This window comes from Thunnus thynnus, chromosome 2, assembly GCF_963924715.1.
Source record: "Thunnus thynnus chromosome 2, fThuThy2.1, whole genome shotgun sequence".
Classification (NCBI taxonomy): Eukaryota; Metazoa; Chordata; class Actinopteri; order Scombriformes; family Scombridae; genus Thunnus; species Thunnus thynnus.
The window spans coordinates 17,823,478-17,842,436 of NC_089518.1; the positions used below are offsets into that span (position 1 = coordinate 17,823,478).

An 18,959-nucleotide genomic window follows, 5' to 3' on the forward strand; every position below is an offset into this window, starting at 1 on the left:
ACTACAATGGCATAGTTAACTTGAGTTAACTTTATTCATAGTGTAATTGAAGAATGCATTTGTTTCAGACTACCAAACCCCAAACTGTGATTGAAAAACTGAGCACACTTCGTACAACATATGTGTAAAACTGGACCATACCTTTTCTTGAGACTGAAATTTTTTGAGCTTCTGTAAAAAATTGAATCTGTCATGAGCCAATTTTAAGATTTCATGAATGTGGCTTTCCCATTTAAGGTTTGCAAAAATAATGGTGTCAATAAATTTAAACACTTTTGACTGGTTTCTTGGCATTTTTTTAAGAGGCAGTTTCCTACCCTCCCCTCTCTTGAAGTCGATGATTGTCTTTTTAGTCATCAGTCTCTTTAGTTCAGTCACTGCACCAGCTGACAGTATCAGACATATCTTATATGCTCATTCATGTGACTTTGTTACTAACCCAATCACTGTAGTAAATTCAGAAAATTTAAACATTTTAACTCAGTCATCATGAGTAATCCTTTAAGTAAGAATAGCCCCAATGTTAATTGTATAGTAAGTGGCTTAGAAAGAATGTAATTAATTTTAACCATTTGCTTCATGTCCTGCAAGTCAAGAATCCAGAAACACACAGCTTCATTAGATAATAAGCATTTTGTGTATCTAAATCGATCTAAATGTTTGTTTGCTCAAATGCTTACAAATGACCTGCCAATTCAAAGGTGATAGGAGGTTACAATCATGCATTTTGATTATTGGTAGTGGGGCTACCCTTTCGTTTATGGATTTAGGATCACAGATTGCCAGTTTGCTGCATTCTCAGGTGTCTGACAGGGCAGCTGGCTTACTGGCAGGCAGATGCAGTGAGCAGTATTTTTATGGCCGCTGCCCATTAGGTGTTCAGTCGAGATAAATGTGTAGTGGATTATGTTTTCAACTGCCTGTCAGGAAGACAGAGTGCAGCTTTCAAAAATAAGTCTATGAGGGGCTTTTAGATCTGCTTGTGTGCCACACCCAAAGCAAATTTACCTGCTGAGTATGCCGCTGGGTCCTCTCACACACACGTTTATTTCTGCTCTCAGCTACTATTACACTGTTTAGTGGTTGGTTTCAGTATCATCATAGAAGATGAATAATATGACTCACACACTCGCATACTTGCTCACCACCAGTCTGTGGACCCAGGAGGTTCTTAAAGAAAGGAGGATAAAGGAGTTAACTATCTTAAATGTTGAAATTCAGGAAATTCCTGGATTTTCAGTTCTAAGAACAGGGCTTACAGAAAAGCCCTTGTTCCAGAGACAGGGTTTACTATGTCTGTGTTTGTTCCTATGTTAATGTATGCCCTGAAATAACCTGGTATTATATGTGGCATATTAAATATATCTGTACACCTGGTGTTAAAATAAACATCAGTAACGTTATTAGTTACAACCAATGTTATCATCTTTCAGCCTGGTTTCAGCAGTAACTCTTTTTCCTGACCCTCATTCCTTCAAAGTGAACTTCTGTATTTGAGGTCTGAGCAATAAAAACATGATAAGTTTGAATTCTATTTTTTGATAAGTTGTGTTTTATTGGAGCACACAATTGCTGTGTTTTGACCTGCTTTTGTTTTCAGTTAATTCTCCTGTTAACAAAGTGTTAATCCCAACATGCAAAGCTGAAAAAACAGACTTGAATCACTGAATGTTGCATATCAAGTGTTGTCCTGCAGGGTGTATTTAGAAACTCATGGTACATACATTGTACACATTACAATGCAATCATTTACTTTTTAGAGAGCTGTTAAATCTTCTAAAACATAATTACAACCTTTTCAAAGAGTCTTTAGCCCATAAGCATCAGTACTAATGGCACTCAATGGTAGAAGACAGAAAATCGCTTTTTGCTCTCTACAGCTGCACTTCCATGCATACCTACGGCACTTACTTACTTTGCAGTTCATCAATGTATGACACGTTGACTTCTTATTCCCACTCTCCCCTTACCCAGCACTTCCATCTGTCAGCCTTCTGCCTGTAAGGTGGACAACCATCCAGGGTTCACAAATCTATCAAACCTACTGTCTCGAACCTCAACTGGTTTTAGGCATTTGTCAGCCACTGTTAATTCTTCTTCTTCAGGTCTATTGCTCTTATAATACCTATTGCTTATTGACCTATCCACCCACCAGCTCTTATATGGGACATACAATCACTTTCTCTCTTGATGGACTTTCCCCAACCATGGGGAAAGATTCTATAAATGTGGTATGATGGTTGATTTCCAAGAAAGCACCTCTGCCATCACTCCTCTGTGCTATTCCCACGCTCACTTATATTCAGCCAACACCCACCTACTGCACAGCACCAGCCTTCTTCATTTCATACTTTTCAGCCCTCTGTGTGTGTTTATGGCACTATAAAGCTGGCACTGTGGGATGCAGAGGTTCAGAGCCAGTGGTGTGTGTCTGGGAAATATCGACCTGGTGGGACATAGAAAGAGAGAAAAAATGATGCCTCCATAATGCAGTAAAGGACCACTTCTCTTAAGTCCTTGAGTCTTCTTTAGTTCTCTTACAAGGAATTGTTTCCTGTTTATGTATTTCATGCTTGAATTGTCTTTTCTATTTACTGTGCTATATGCTATAACATTACAAACAGCAGATGCAATCCCAGACACTGCTAGCTGCCTTTCTTCTCTGCTCCTTTTTTCTTCTGTGTCTCCTTGCTGCAGCTGTCCTGCAGTGATATGTCAAAGGCAACGGTGTGTAAAAGGGTGTGTGTGTGTGTCTGTATGTTTCTGGTGTGCATTAGAGAGTTTTAGGTTGTTTACATGTGAAGAAGTGGACATTTTTTCTCAGAGGCCAATGTTAGTGCATACAGTATTTTGCCACTCTCACATCAAAGCTTGCTGGCAGCTGAGAATCAAGTCAGCAGTTTTTTACTCACATCAAGCAGATTTTGTGTTTAATATTGTCAATGACACATTTATACAGGATCTAAATGACAAGTTAATAGTATAATATTCCTGACAATTACTTGCTCTTTATCAGCAGAACCATATCTTTTTGCTCAAATCTCTTGTAATTACAAAATAACCCATGCCAGTCTTGCCATTAGTACTCTTCACTGCCTTTAGTGAGCATCAGTCAAGTCTTTGTGTGAGAGTTATATATTTGCATTTTTTCCCCTTGAGATGATAGAGCAAGAGTCCCTCTTGAATTGACATTTGCAAACACTGAGAGAGCTCAGTCTTTTATCAACAAGTATCCTCACTGTCAGCCTTGTCTACAACACAACCACCGTCATGGCTATCTTAGAAAACAGGGCAGATTATCATAACAGGTAAACAATATGCTTCAGGTTTACGGTTGCTTGTGATCTTCACAGCCAGTCAACATATGGTATATACTGAACTATAAGGCATAGTTTATATATTCACTTACATTCTTGATTTTTTCCCAGAGATGCTGGCAGAAAGTATAAACCGCAGGCAGAGTGTTTTGAATGGTTTGATAATAGGATTACCTTCCCTCCCCTGCTATTTGCTTGGTAATCACTTTTGTCACAGTGGATGATAACATGACACTGATTTGAGACACAGACAAACAAACAGATAAGTTCAGTGTACTGTTTCACTGGAGGTTACTGCTGATCATCTTTACAGTCACATGTATAAACACTGCAAGGAGTGATGAGATGAAAGATACTGGGATCTGTGGATGGCAAAGATGGAGGGAACGACAACAGATAAAAGAGAGAGCATAAAGTAGTACCGACTAAAATTTTGAAAGGGAGGAAAATTGTGATGTATTTTGCTTTTGTAGTCATATCATGACCTTAGAGCAGTCAGGCATGTACAGTGAAAGTACATGTCAATAGGGGCGCCCTACCAGGGTGCCCCTATTGACATGTTTTTATCTATAATATTATCTCTGTGTGCATGTGCCTCTTTTTGCTCAGGATTATCTTCATGTGACTTTTATATTTACATAAGTTTAATAGTATTTTGAATGATATATTCTACAATTTGCAAATTGTAAAAAATGGTTGGTCAACCCTCTATTACTGTTCATCTTGCTTACAATGAGTGTCTTACCTACTGTACCAATATCACATGCAGTATCTGTAACTCCCTCAATGCGAAACATTGTGGTCTCTGGCCACTACACTGTCCAAGGAGAAACATAGCACTCATATAAAATAATCATAAATAAAAGGAAATGAGCTCCCCTGTGTAGCTTGTATGTACTTCATGTATGCGTGCATGTGAAGTAAATATGTATTTATGTGAAATGCCTTTCATTAGTCCGGACCAGCTCCCTTTGGCCATTTTATTTTTATCTGAATCTGTACGTGAACAGACTGCCAAACCAGTAAACCTGATTATCTCCAAGACAAACACAGCTCTGAATGCAACCACTGCCATTATGAATACTTCACAGTCTCTCTAAATCTATGTTGTTGTGTGTCATTTTTATTCAGATGCAGTAAACTTATGAACTTGTCTACTGGACTGAATGTCATTAAGAAATTAATTTAAATTAAATTAATTTTACTTCATGGTCTCCATAATCCTTAAGTTGACCGTGTTCTCTGCCTTTATGGTGTGTTTTTGTCTCGTCTCTGACATTCTTTGCCTGTCAAACCAGTTGACTTATTCTGAAGTTCATGGACCTTTGGGAATAGGAGGGTAGAATAAGGCACAAATGTAATGGGCAGGAGGATCAATACCCATTTATCAGGGAAATAACATGTAGATTCAGAATTATATATTGTGTCATGATGAATAGTGAATGCATAGAGACTATATTTCTAGACCTTCTAGCCTATTTACATTTTATGTACCTCACCAAATACAGCGTGCGTGTATGTTATATACTGTGGGCCTTAGTACATATTTATGTCCACATTTATGTATGTTAGATCAAGTGTTAATTTGTGCATACACTATTTTTATTTGTGAAATGTTTGTAAGCATGCAGGCCTAATTCATGTTCTCAAGGACTAGTTTCACAGTAGTCAGATTCCACCAAAATCACCAGCCACTTTTGCAGAATAATACAAATGTAAATCAATGGTCCCATCTAGTGGTCAAATAGAGGCACTGTATGGGACCCAGCTTCAATAGTGAAATTTGTCATCATATCAGACACATGATACACCTGATACTCTCTTTAGGCCTTCCAAGCAGCGTGCACCACTGTCTTTGTGTTTCTGGTTGTGAAAATGATTTGATCAGCATGCAAGGCTAATTTGAATCACATTCCTAATTGTAGATATAAATACTACAATTAGAAATGAGACCAGCTGAAGAAGGGTTGATCTTCTTAAACTTTCAATTTGACCCTAATGCTTTACTCTATAGATAGTTAAATAGGCAGTATATACCCTAATCCTGTGTGTCTGATGTCTTTCTCCCCAGGGACCAGTGACCCATATGTGAAGTTTAAGATTGCAGGGAAGGAGGTGTTCAGGAGTAAGACCATCCATAAGAACCTCAACCCAGTGTGGGAGGAGAGAGTCAGCCTTCTGGTGGAGACACTGAGGGACCCGCTATATGTCAAGGTACAGCAGATTAATCCTGAGCATCAGGTGTCATGCTGCTTTAATACAAATTGATGTTTTATTGGGGGATTGTTAAGTCTCACTGGACATGAACACATAATGTTTTACAAGCTTCCTTTTTAAGACAGTTATGACAAGTCAATGTGCAAATAATGTCAGAGACAGAAGACATTTGCAGTGTGGTTTGTAAGGATCCTCTTTTGACAGTTATGGCTGTATTGTGTCTCTGTAGGTTTTTGACTATGACTTTGGACTTCAGGATGATTTCATGGGCTCAGCATACCTCTACCTGGAGTCACTGGAGCATCAGAGGTCTCTTTATCTTTTTTGCCTTGGCTTATTTCCCTTTTCTTCCTTCTTTTCCTTTTCTATTAACACTTCCCTTATCCTCGCTTCTCTCTCCTTCCTTTCTACTAAACCCTTATGTGCTCTGTCTCTGCTGATTTTATTTGTGTCGCTAGCTGCATAACCCTGTGATGTGTCAAGAAACAATAAATGTTCAGGTTTTAGGGTTTGTTCAAGCAGCTGCCTCTCTTTTCTTGCATTTGCCTCCCTCTTGTGGCAGCCTTTGGAAACTCACTTCAAACCTCATGAAGCACATCAGGGCTTGATTCTGACAGCACAGAGAAATATATGAAGAGGAATTAAATTGTGTGATTGCTGAAAGTTTTTGGAGTAATTTTAGTGTGGAGTGGAGGCTTTTGCAGTAGTTTTCGGACTTCATCAAAGTGTCATGTGATCACGGCAGAGCAGAGATTTTTTTAGACAAGAAAAAAAATTCCAGACATGTCTCACTTCCACAGTTTTAACTCTCCAAGCACACACCTTAAAATGCTGGCACAAGCCTCCTCTCTCTCAAAATGTAAACATATAACCCATAGGAGTTATAGTTTTTGAGATCTAAACCTTAATTGATAGGGAGGGATATCACGCACTCATTGACTAGAATACAATCAGCAGGCTATGTCTTCTCACTCTCATGTTTCTTAAAATCACACACTGTGTACACATATTATACATCCTCATGCTCAACTAGTCCTACTGATAATCATGCTAGTCATGTCATTGAGCTAGAAGCTTTGTTTCAGACAAATCAGTTTCTCCTTAACAAAATGTGAATTTGTGCTTTATACTTCAGGGATCTGTGCTGGCTCAGTGGTTAAACCTTGTTCATGGTCAGTTTTCCTGTTAAATCACAGGGTTCTGAGTTTAATACTCGCTCAGGACAGTACTCATAACATTTTGCTTATGAAAAAAAATGCTTTATATGTTTACTATGTACCATCATTCAATGTGACCCCAGTGCCCTTTAATTATTATAAGAAGGGCTGCAACCCTTATTTTTTATGCAATTAAAAGTCTAAATATGAAAATCTGATCTTACAGTTTGCTGTGTCACATGTAAGCGCAGTGCATCGCATTGCTTTCTTAAAAACAATAGGTTGTAGGTTTTATGCTACCTGCAGCCAACATTAGTCTTGGTAGAATTTCAATGCAATTCAGCTTCCAGCAATGCAGCACAATCAACTTCAGCTTTCAGCAATCATACGCAATTTCTTGCATTTTCTAGTTAAAACTGTAATGTTGTTCAATGTGTTCACTTGATGCACTTTTTCTCTTAGAAAGGTGTGAAACATATTTGCTACATTTCCATTTTTCCATTTCCATTACATTATATATGTTATCATGAACTGGCAAAGAGTAAGTGACAAAAAAGGGAATCACACATGAATGGAAATTCTTAAAATTACATTTATTGTCAACTTAAGCTCAAATTAAATAATAATGTTAGTCAGCTAGATCAGTAATGAATGCAGTGTGTGGATGAGTATAATGTGTGATAGGAGGAAGAGAAGAGGGAGATGTTAGAAATGAAACCTCTTAAATAGGCTGAGTTTACTCTGGTGTGTGCAGTTTCCTAATGTCGTCTCCAACTGACAGGAAGTCAAACCAACCACATGAGCAGCAGGCAGCAAGGCAGCGATGTTTCAGTGTCAAAGATCTGTCTCTTTCCATTCTAGTATATTAGAACTAGATTATCTGGTGTTTTTTCTGGCGTTACCGATGTAACTGAACACTGAACAGCACCATAAAACATTTCTAACTTTTGCTGTTGTGTACTGTTAATCCCTGTTTTAAAACACATGTCAATCAGTTATGGAGTGATAGCAAGTTTCAGTGTTGTGTTCTGAGATTTGGTGGAAGGTGCCCATTTTTAAAAAACAATTTGAATTAAGGATTGTGACTTTGAACCATTCAGAATTGTCAAGATCAGGCCTGAATTTACCTAAACTCACAGCGCTTTTGTTAAATACTGTGTGCTCTCGTTATTAGTAATTACAAGCTTTGCTGTTACCTCAATAATTACCTGGTTTATGCATAATTTAGGATGGTTGGCTCGGCTGACTGATTGTTGTCGTTGTTACTCACTGAAACAGAAGTGGAGACTGGAAAGGAGAGAAGAAGGTAGCAGAATATAGTAATCACTTAGTGGGACGGCTTATCTCAGTACTCCACATCCGTTGAGTCAGACTTTAACTGACTAAATATATGTCTTCACTCTGTGTTAAGATGATTGGGTTTTTCTTATCTGTATGCATTTATTTACGTGGAATCAATACACTATATGGCTATGAATGTACAATATTTGTATAGTATGTTTTTTTATGTGAACCTGTGCTTCCCTGTAGGACATTGGATGTGACGCTGGACCTGAAGGACCCACAGTACCCTGAACATGACCTGGGCAGCCTGGAACTAGCTGTGACACTGTCACCGAAGGAGGGAGACATGAGGGATGCTGTAAGAAAACTGAATAAACTCTCAGTCAGATTACTCATTCATCTCTTTTTCTGTCACTCTTCCTGCAAACACTACTTTTCCTTCTCATTAAGAGGAATCATACCTCCCTTTCTAACTTGCCCCACTGTATATCATCTTTGACATGTTACACCAAGATAGGGAATAATATGCCTGATATACTGTAGCTAAATATAGAAAACCTGATGAATTAAGTCTAGCATAGCTGTTTTTTTTGGTAAGAAAACCAAACAAATCCATTTAAGTTTTATAATATCTTTAATCAAAGTTCAGCAAAGGTGTTATTTTAGTTTAAGTGAACTCTGTCCTCGTACATCAGGAACCCAGGCAGGCTGTGTTGAACTGGAATGTGCTGGCTTCATTCATCCTCAGTTACTGGAAACTCTTCAACTCAGCAAATACATATGCATAAACACAAGTGTAATTAATATGTTCTGTGGAAAAGTTCCATGTTCAAAGAGCACTGGATTCTCTTTCCTAATTATGTTGGCTGGTGCCTCTACGGACGTGCTCGATGTTTCAGAGTTGCATTTATTTCTGTTCAATTATTTGTTTGGTTAATTGGACCCCTGCATGCTCGATTCGGAACAAGGCAGAGTCATGGGGGAAATATTTTATTCCTTTTGATCTGATGTCTTAATTCTGCTGCTTATTTAGTACTGTAGTTCAGAGAGTCCACATTTGACAGAACAAATAAACTCTATTTAGGTTAAGCATCATTTTGGATTTCTCCAACTGTGAAGAAAATGAGTACAAGGTTATACTAGTGCATTCTAAATGACACTCTGTTGCCACCTACTGGTATGGTAAGGGAAGAATATTGAACCTTTAATCTACTTTTAAATTAACATTCGGTTAAACTGCTAATAATGTGGTCATTGTAGTCACAATGCAGCATCAACAGTGTTTCTGTACATGATGATCTGCTTTATACAGTGCTTATTTTCAAGTTGATGAGTGTTGGGATGACACTGGAAATTGAACATTATGTGAGTGTATTTATGCACATGTAAATAGTCCTCTTGGGTAATGATTATTTTTATATTTGAAACTTTGAAAGAACAATTGTTTCTCAAAGTGTCATTATTGGACCTGAACAAAGAAGTAAAAACCAAGCAAAGTGAACACGTAAGCAGTTTCATTTTCAATTGCTGCCTTTCTTTGGTTCTAGGAATGGAAATGCACTTTGTGAAAGTATCAAGTATAAAAATGATGGTTATACAGTATGAGAGGCACAAACTGCATCTAATGTATATATACATGTTTATCTGTACGTGTGTGCGCATGTCTGCGTATGCAAATACTTCATAACACCATATGACAAGTAAGAGCGCTTCTTACACACTTCCTGCTTACTTAACATGCATGAATGACAACTGCCCCACTCCTTATCTAACCCTCCCTTGCACCAGGCCAGGGCTAACATCTGATCTTCATACACCCCATGCCCTTTAACCTCTGACCCTGCAGCTCTAAGTGGGAGACATTGGGGGGTGCTCTGTAACCGCTTTGTCTCATTTACAGACCATGCTTTTGAGAAGGAACTGGAAACGATCTAGTAAGGTAAACTAAAACAGCATGTAACTCCCCCACCCGCAAACTTCCAACTGTACTGTAACCCCACTATCGACCGCACTGCACCTCACCTATCCTGCACTCTTCACTGGTGTCCTGGTACATGGATGGAGTCTCCCTGGCCCTCTCCTTTCCTCCCTCCTTTTCCTCCTCCCACAGTGGTATTAGCAGTTTTCTTTCTTTATCAGTTCTTTGGTTCTCATTGTCACCAGCTTATTTTCCACAAGCTGCAATATACCACCAAAAACACCTGTTTTTACATCACCGGAGGTCATGTAAACTCTTTTTGTATGTGCCACCACGCCTGTTCATATTTACAAGTGTGAAGGCAAGACAAAAGTTATATAAATAGACACCAAGGGTGGAAGTAATAGATTACAGTGAATTTTTGTTGTATTTCATAATCCATTTTAGATTATGTTTTTAAACATGTTCAGTATTTCCAGCTTTGTCCTTTTCAGCAGTTTAAAAGTGCAGTGCTTCTGCTCAACTTGGGCCCCAAGTACAAAATATTCTATATTTAAATATCATACTTCTTCCACCTTTGATCTGCGCAGTGTATTGCAGCTGCTGTGTGAGAAAATAAAGCAATTGGTTTGCTTTTAGGGGTTTTAAAGGAGTCCTGTACAGCAAATCAACTGTGCAATAAGAACGCCTGTTGATTGTTGACTATGTTGAATGACTCTTCGACCCCTTTACATCAAGTGGAAACCCTTCGAGTTCACATTCTTTTGAGTTCCCATCTTGCCATACATAAGAGACTGCTACCTTTTGGTTTCTTTTTTTTTTTTTAATTCTTGTGGGCCGTCAGGTTGAACAGAGAGCATGCTGGTTGAGGATCTGCTTCTTCTCATTGGCTCATGCATGTAGCGCCTATCTTGTCTTTTTTATCCGGAACAATTTAGTGCACATAAATTGATTTTCTCACATAAGTTTCCGTATAATTCTCATTTATTGCAGTAATTTGGTGTCTTTTCCTGTGCTGTTTAAAAGTTGCCATTGAGAAAGAAACAGTGGCTGGGTCTGGAAACTCAGTTTTACTTTCAGTCAATCTCCTAAATTGCACCTAGAGGTACTCACTTTTCCTTAACCAACAGTAAAAAGTTCGATAACCACCAAGAGACACAGATACATATTTGAAGTGCGCTTGGTTGGAGCTGGGCAGACGTCCTGCTGTATCGCGCTTCCCCAAATCAAGCCTTTGAAGCCTCCAAACTGGGCCACCCCGCCTGTGACTCGGGAATGAGCTCAAACACTAACTAACTAGCTAGTGTGCTACCCAACCAAAAAAGGCGCTGCTCCTGAGTCCCTCCCTGCCTTCATGCTCGACTGCTTACAGTACACAGTTATTTTTACACAACCACTTCTTTTTAATGAAGCATCTATGAGTGTTGAACCCACAGTAGATGATACAAACTATTCAAGAAGTAGTTTGAGATAATAATTATGAGTCAGAGGCATATTAAATCCAGGTCTCTCTAACTTCAGCACGAGGCAAAATGCTTGTTTTGGCACTTCAAACGTTTTTCTTCATCCAAAGAGCTGACAAAAGTTGAACCGTGTATTAGCTCTTAAATTTAACGTGCTGCAAGACTTTCAGCCTCTGAACATCTCCGTGCATGATCTCTCTCCTGCTGTGTTCTGGCAGAGGGATATAGACTTCCAATCCAAATAGCCCATGGTTTTCTGTAACGAGAAATATGTAGCAACAAAACAAGGAAACAATTAGGATTGTGCTCGAGAAGGATATAATGGCGACCTCTCATCATTAGCATACAGTGTGTTAGCAGCAAGTGAACAGGAGAAATAAAAGAGGTGGGAGTTGCTGTATGGGAGGTTGGCTGTATTGCAGGGGGCCATTCGCATTGTTTAATGTCTGGAGAATGGAAATTAAGAGGCTCCGTCTCCAGATCAAAGGCCTGCGCTTGCGAGGCAGGGTTTGTTCAGAGTTTAATGAAATTCACCCACAAAACAAAAGCTATGCTAATAAATTCTCCCTAACGAGGAAGGAGGAGAGAGAAAGGCAGAGAGGGAGTGAGAGAGGGGTGTATTTGTTTGACAAATAAATACCCTGCTCTTTGTTTTAGTGAAGGATACTGACATGATTCAAAGAGAGGTTAAATAGGCCTGTAAGTGGTGAGAAAACTGTTGGAAAAAATAGACTTAAATATGTAATAAAATCATCAATCAATTTGTAGTGCTGTCAACTTGCAGTATGGCCAGACAGAATAAGAAATGTTCAGAGTCGGGCTGCTTCTCAGTGGTCTGCCCATTTTCGGATAAGTCACTTGCCTCCCAGTTACTTATTATATTCGTAATTTTGTCCAATTTTTAAGTATATACACTTGTGCAGACTTTGAGCAGTTTCTTCTACAATGAATTCAAAGTAAATGTTATTCATAAAAGACAGAGAGAACAGTACATGTTCTTCATTTTTCAACATAGGCATACAAAATGTGACTACGTAACACCATGTAACAGTGGTGGAGTTTCTCAGCAACCCCTAGAAATCATTCAGGATTCAAAACAGTTGTTGACTAATTAGTAGGATACCCTGTCTTGTCATTCGGTGATGATCTGACATGTCAGGTGAGCTCAGACCTCAGGGGTAAATTGTGTTGAATTATCTCATTTTGTGTTCCAATGTTGTCATTTGTGTTTTGCCTGCTCATTTCTGTGTTGTCTTGATGTATTTTGGTGTGTTATTGATGGTTATTTTCTGGTTTACAAAGTGTATATATGCCTAAAAGTTCTATCTTGTGGTTAATTAATGTATATATGTGTGTGTGTGTGTGTGTGTGTGTGTGTGTGTGTGTGTGTGTGTGTGTGTGTGTGGGTGTGGATGTTTGTGTGCATGTGTCCGTATGCACGTCTCTGTGTGTAAATGTTTCTGTGAACGTGTGTTTACTCACTGCAGTATCAGAGTATGCGCCTGTCAGATGTGCATAGAAAAGCCCAGCTGTGGCGAGGTATAGTCAGCATCAGTCTGATAGAAGGTCGCGGCCTCCAGCCCATGGATGCCAACGGCCTCAGCGACCCTTACGTCAAATTCAGGATGGGGCACCAAAAGTATAAGAGCAAGGTAAAAGCACTCGTTTTAGAGAATATTTTCTTCATTTGACTGTCATCACTGTGTAATTCCAGATAAGGCGCTTTCTTTAGAAATGGCTCTGTAATCAAAGTTAAAAGGAAAGGTTTTTACAGTAATATTTCATTATTGTCCATATTCAGTACATAATGGAACTATTGAGTCAGGCCTGTAGAATAATACAATACTTATTAAAGACAAATTATGGTATGTTTATTTGAACATTTGAACACAGCTAAAACCTTCTATGAACCATGTACAAGGATTTTTTTTTCAGATGGACTATTTCTGCATTAAGAAAAGTATTTGCTTCCTCACCATTCTTGCTCCTACAGTAAACCTACAATGAATAAAAATTCCTAATCACTCGGCACATCTTAGGCACCTCTGCCTCTTCACTGTCTGCCTGTAGAAACAGTCCAAAAATCTTTTCTCCCATTTTCTCTTTATTCTAGACTTTACTTAGCAGGAAGATGTCATAAATCACCTTTCTGTGTTTTTTTTTTTTTTATATATACAAAATTTAGCTCTTTCACTGTCTTGTAAATCTGCAACTGATGACTTTGGATCCATACAGTCCATGAATCATCCATGTTATTGTCTGAGTGGACGACAGAAGGAAATACATTGTTTGTGTCTGAGTTGTTTATATGACATTTGTTAGCTAATAACATGGATGGTTCATGGACTGTATGGATCCAATGTCATATAAACAACTCAGACACAAACAATGTATTTCCTTCTGTCGTCCACTCAGACAATTCCCAAAACGCTGAATCCTCAGTGGAGAGAGCAGTTTGACTTCCACCTGTATGAGGAGCATGGAGGCTATGTGGATATTACAGTCTGGGACAAAGATGCTGGCAAGAAGGATGACTTCATGGGAAGGTACAGAGATCTCTTTCAGTCTTCCTGTATATAAATATATCTCAGTCTTCTGTCAGATTGTTTAGGTAGAACAGCTTACCAAAATGAATGACTTAATATAGGTCCTATTCAGCGGGAGGATTGCATAATGACAGTATTACCAGTAATATTAGTCCTAAATGGCAAAGTGTCATTTTTTCCAGATTTACTCATTTTTTAACCTCCTGTTCAATATCCAGTTGATTACTGCAAAGTATAGCAGTCTTTTGAAAATTGAAACCCCGGCTAGATATTAGGCCATTTCCTGTGGAAATGAATTTTTCATAGTTTTTCATCAGCATGAAGGCACTTGAGGAAGCCTTTGCTTTGAACTCTTTGACCAAAGTCCAATAATTACTATTGGCCTGCCTTGATATTAGCTGGAGATATGTTAAAGGCATGCCAGAAAATCAATCCAGCCAAGAGAAGATGCTCTCAAGTGCCTACTTAAAGGTATTAATTGTGTGAACTTTGGCCAAGTTGTCTACAGTTGCTTACTGTATATCCGACACACATGACTCTTGCTATGTGTATACTATTGTTAAGGGGTTGCTATTGCTATGCTCAATTGCAACATGCAATATAAATTTTATTTTGATGAGATAATAACTATTTGATAATTATGACAGTACTTTACAGGCAATTTTCCTGCAAACTTCATACTCAAAACAACAAGAGGAGCATTTCTTTAAGTGTAGTCTTCATTGTCTTCTCTGTAGTTTTGCTCAGTTTCCTCCTTTATCAGTCTGTGTTTCAGCAAAGTCAACTTCCCCACAGAATATGTACGATATGCTATTGCTTTAATTCTGTGTGTGCATGTGTGTGTTTGTGTGCTTTAGGTGTACAATCGATCTGTCGCATCTCAGTAAAGAACACACACACAAATTGGACCTGCCGCTGGAGGAATGCGAAGGTGTGCTGGTGCTGCTGGTCACACTCACTGCATCCGCCGCCGTTTCCATCTCAGACCTGTCAGTCAACATGCTGGACGACCCGCATGAGAGACACCAGATCATGCAGAGATATGTGAGTTAGTATTATTGTAAGAGTGGCTTCATTTTGTGTGAATGAGTTTAGGATAAGGTAGATTACATTGAGTGAACATATGTGAGAGAAAGTACTCATAGTGGAGAGCTCAACCCAAAGACCTATTAGAAAGACCTTGCTGTAGCTTTTAAAAGGTGTCGAACCTACCCAGCAATACTGTGTTGTCGACTGCACACTTCCAGACAAAACGCCATATAAAATGATAGAAGATAAAATCGGAAAAAAGCGTAATATAACTACACAATGACCAGTATGGCGCAGTTCCCTTAATCTTTCATGGAGTACTCGAAATCCATATGCCTATCTGATTTTCTTTCCTTCATTTGTTCACACACATCAACAGCAAATATTACAAACAAGTAAGCTGAATGTCATGCAGTTGCCCCTTCCTTACTGACTGTCCATCCACCTGGCACTGAAGCGTCTTGCTTGAACTGATGGCTGTGTGATGCACATTGAAATGTCCAAGTTGTAAAGACAAAGAGAACTATTGTGTCTTTTGTGTCATGAGTCAGCCTGACGTGTCAAACAACAACTCCCTCACACATTCATCATCAGACTTCTGATTGTTATAAAGTCACAGTTTATTCAAATATTCGGAAGAATCGCACTTATTCATCAAAAGGAGTATCTTTTTTTCACAAGTAAATGCGCTGAGATTCGACAGAAAATCCACCAGGCAAGATTTGAAGTTAGAAGACGTGGAGAGCGAAGGAAATGATGAGATGCACAGAGAAAATAGAGGGGTTGAGAGGTCAGGGAAGGAGAAGGGAGATCACAAGTCTATAACAGGCAGCAATGAGACAAGCTGATGGGAATAACTGTTTGGAGGATACGGGCTGGTTTGTTTGCATCAGCATCCTACGGAGATTTGTGCATTTATGATTAATGCATGTGGGCTCAGTTATTTGTGTGTAGAATGTCTCGGCTTGTTAGGCTGTTGTCATTGATTTGAGCTTAGTTTTAGAGTGAGAGAGAAAGTGAGAGCCCTGAGGCCCCATCTGCTCCGAAGGCCCTCCACTCAACACAATGGTTTCAGCCTATGTCTTTGTCTTAGCCTAGTTAACCCTTCACACCCTGTCATCCTTACTCCTTACCACAAAGACACACTCACACATCACTCACACATCACTCGCACACACGCTCGCGCACAAGCTTTCAGTAGATTCCATTGACGTGTAACACTTCTCTACACATCAACCACATGTCCTGTAGTGTTATCACTCAATGCTGCAGTCATGTTAGCTTGCAGTCATGACTTATTTTAAGAGAAAAATGTAAAATATTGAAAACTTGCTGCTTTCATTTTAAATTTTTGACTTAATAGAAAAAATAGAGAAAAATGGGGCAACATGTCAATCATTACTGCACCTATTCCATGTCATTTTTAGGAGAGTAGTTGTGTGTGAGCGTATGCTGTATGTGCCTGTTCACATACTTTATAATAAGTAGCTGTTTGTGTTTGTGAGAATCAGTGTGATTATGGGATGTGCTCTAATTTCAGTTAACGGTACGTCCCAGCTGGTGTGTGTTTGCGTCTTCCAATGTGTGCGTAAGCACCAGCGGCGAGACTCCACAGGCCGAACACGGGTGCCACGACCTAAATAACCGTGGCGGTGCCTTATTGGCTAGCCACAGGAGGTCGACCACTCTCCTCCGCGCTGCAGCAACCACCCAAGATCAGAGGGGGGAGCTCTAGGACCGAGACACACACACGCTGTGCCTCTTCTCACAGTCACAAAATGAGGGCAGGGAGCGTGAGTGTATGTGTGTGTGTGTGTGTTTGTGTGTGTGTGTGTGTAATAGGGGGCGAGAGGTAAAGGGTGAGGGTTGCACCGGGAAGGGAAGGCGTGTAAAATGAAAAGAAAAAGCTATTTCACCTCTCTCACAACTCGTGCAGACCCCGTTTTTCTGCTCGGCTGAAGGCGAGACATTTTCCCTCCATCGCCTACTCCTTTTTCCTGCCTCGTTCTCTCTCCTGCACTCCCCATCTCTGTCCCGCTCTCCCGGCAGCATCAGTTCTTTGTCTGTCGCCACTGTGGCCCTCCTGTTAGATGAAGGGATGGAGAGATAGAGGGTGAAAGAAGGTGGGGGGTTGCAAATGGAGGGGCACAGTGAGGTCGGTTTGAAGACTTGAATGGTCTCTACCTATTAACATATTCCTTTTCTCCAGACTGGCCGTCTTTCAGTTGGAGAATTTAATAAAGATGTACCTTATCAAAGAGCGCTGATAAGACCAAGTACCACCACTAATATATAACAGTGCTGCTCAAAGCTCACTAATCTGCCCAGTGTGTGTGCATGTGCTCGTGAAGGTGTATGTTATTGTGCTCAGGCACATTTTTACTGACTGGTTTTATCAGCTACAAATCAGCTGTCCAACACAAGCCTGCACAAAGCATTCACTACCGCTAATCACACACAGGCACACACACATAGACATATGCAAAAACAGTACCTACCTGCGACAGCTATCTAATAGGAAGAGGGGGGTTGGCAGAGCAATACAAGTACCATGCTGTCATCATCACAGCTTTAAAGAGCAGATATCTTCACAAATAGGATGAAGAAGAGAAGACAATTGAAACCCTTTGCATGTCTCAGCTTTCAGCTGCATGGCCCACCCTGCTCATCATAAAAACACATACATAAGATTACTTTGAGCTAGTGAGGTGTGTAGTGGTGGATTGCAAAGTTTAGATATTGTAAAAAAAAAAAAAAAAAAAAAGAAAAAACACACACACACATTCACCTACATGCACGCAGACTCACTTTAATAACCTGCATCTCTGTGATGACATTACTAATTTTAAATCCCAGAGCTGTCCTTGTTGTCACTCTCTCACACGCACCATACCTCATATGGTGTCAGTGAGGTCACTGTGCTGCGTTTGGCAGGTGTTTTTTCCTCATCCCAATCTGCGGCCATTGAAGAAAGCAGATAATAGATACCTGAGTGCTGGGTTCTGATGCTAGCGCCTAGCTCATTAATGTTTCTCTCATTCTAGCTGTTCTGCATTGTGACACACTGTGTGTGTGTGTGTGTATGCCAGGTTTATGTGTGCCTGTGTACACTTGCATGTATGCATGTGAATGGGTACACATGAATTTCTACTGCAAACTACTTTGAATGCAGCTGACGGCAGAGCCATATGCAACACGGTGCAATACACTCACTTAGTGACAACTGCCTTAGATGTACTATTGCTCACTATAACCTTTCCTTCATCCCTAATTACTGTTTCCCAGAAGTAGAGAGGGACAGAGGGAGAGAGGAAAAAGGAGAGGAAGAGATTTATGTATTATGATGGCAAAGGAGCACACACACTAATGGCTCTTAATGGGCCTGAGGTGGCCGCAAGATGGGTGGATGAGAGAAGGAGGACGTGGTGACCTCTGCTGAAGTGGTGGCACTTCACCACCCACCCCCATGTATTTGCACACACACACACACACACACACACACACACGCACATACACACATGCAGTACCTCTCCCACCCTCTCTGGTGCACTGCTCTAAGGTGAGGATAAAGGACATCACCTGGACAGGAAGTGAGATAAGGGGCTGCAGTAAAGTGTGGGACAGGAAAAGAGTAAACTTTGAGACAAACTTTGACAAACAGTGCTGTCTGAAATCCATACTATGTACAAATTCAATATACTCAAACCAGACAATATGCATACTATAAACAGTAGATTTTTGAGTGTGCTGTGGGTGGACACTATTGTCCTGCAATACACTGTGGCAACGGATGATATAACATCCGTCACATAAGGTTTTGTGTCATTTTCTTTTAGTAAGAGGCATGAAGAAGGCTTCATTTGTTGTGTTCTAACTACAAAAACTATATTGTGATCAGATGTTAGCATTTGGTTTGTATCTGAACATTTCAGTCATTTGATTAAATGTCCCCTGAACTGAGCTGCTGGTAGGCAGATGTTCCGTGTGTCTGTGTGTGTGTGTGTGTGTGTGTGTGTCTGTGTGAAATG

The 18,959-nt window shown here is 39.8% G+C and overlaps 1 protein-coding gene across 5 annotated transcripts in view; it reads left to right on the forward strand.

The window, feature by feature from the left end:
* Positions 1 to 18,959, forward strand: part of LOC137195262 (multiple C2 and transmembrane domain-containing protein 1-like) — a 163,552-nt gene that overhangs the window by 85,505 nt on the left and 59,088 nt on the right. For all 5 annotated transcript variants that reach the window (XM_067607516.1, XM_067607479.1, XM_067607488.1 and 2 more), the window contains exons 3-8: positions 5,389 to 5,531; positions 5,764 to 5,843; positions 8,222 to 8,333; positions 12,844 to 13,008; positions 13,772 to 13,902; positions 14,760 to 14,946. In XM_067607516.1, the coding sequence (XP_067463617.1) occupies positions 5,389 to 5,531; positions 5,764 to 5,843; positions 8,222 to 8,333; positions 12,844 to 13,008; positions 13,772 to 13,902; positions 14,760 to 14,946 (818 nt within the window). The remainder of the gene's footprint in view (positions 1 to 5,388; positions 5,532 to 5,763; positions 5,844 to 8,221; positions 8,334 to 12,843; positions 13,009 to 13,771; positions 13,903 to 14,759; positions 14,947 to 18,959) is intronic.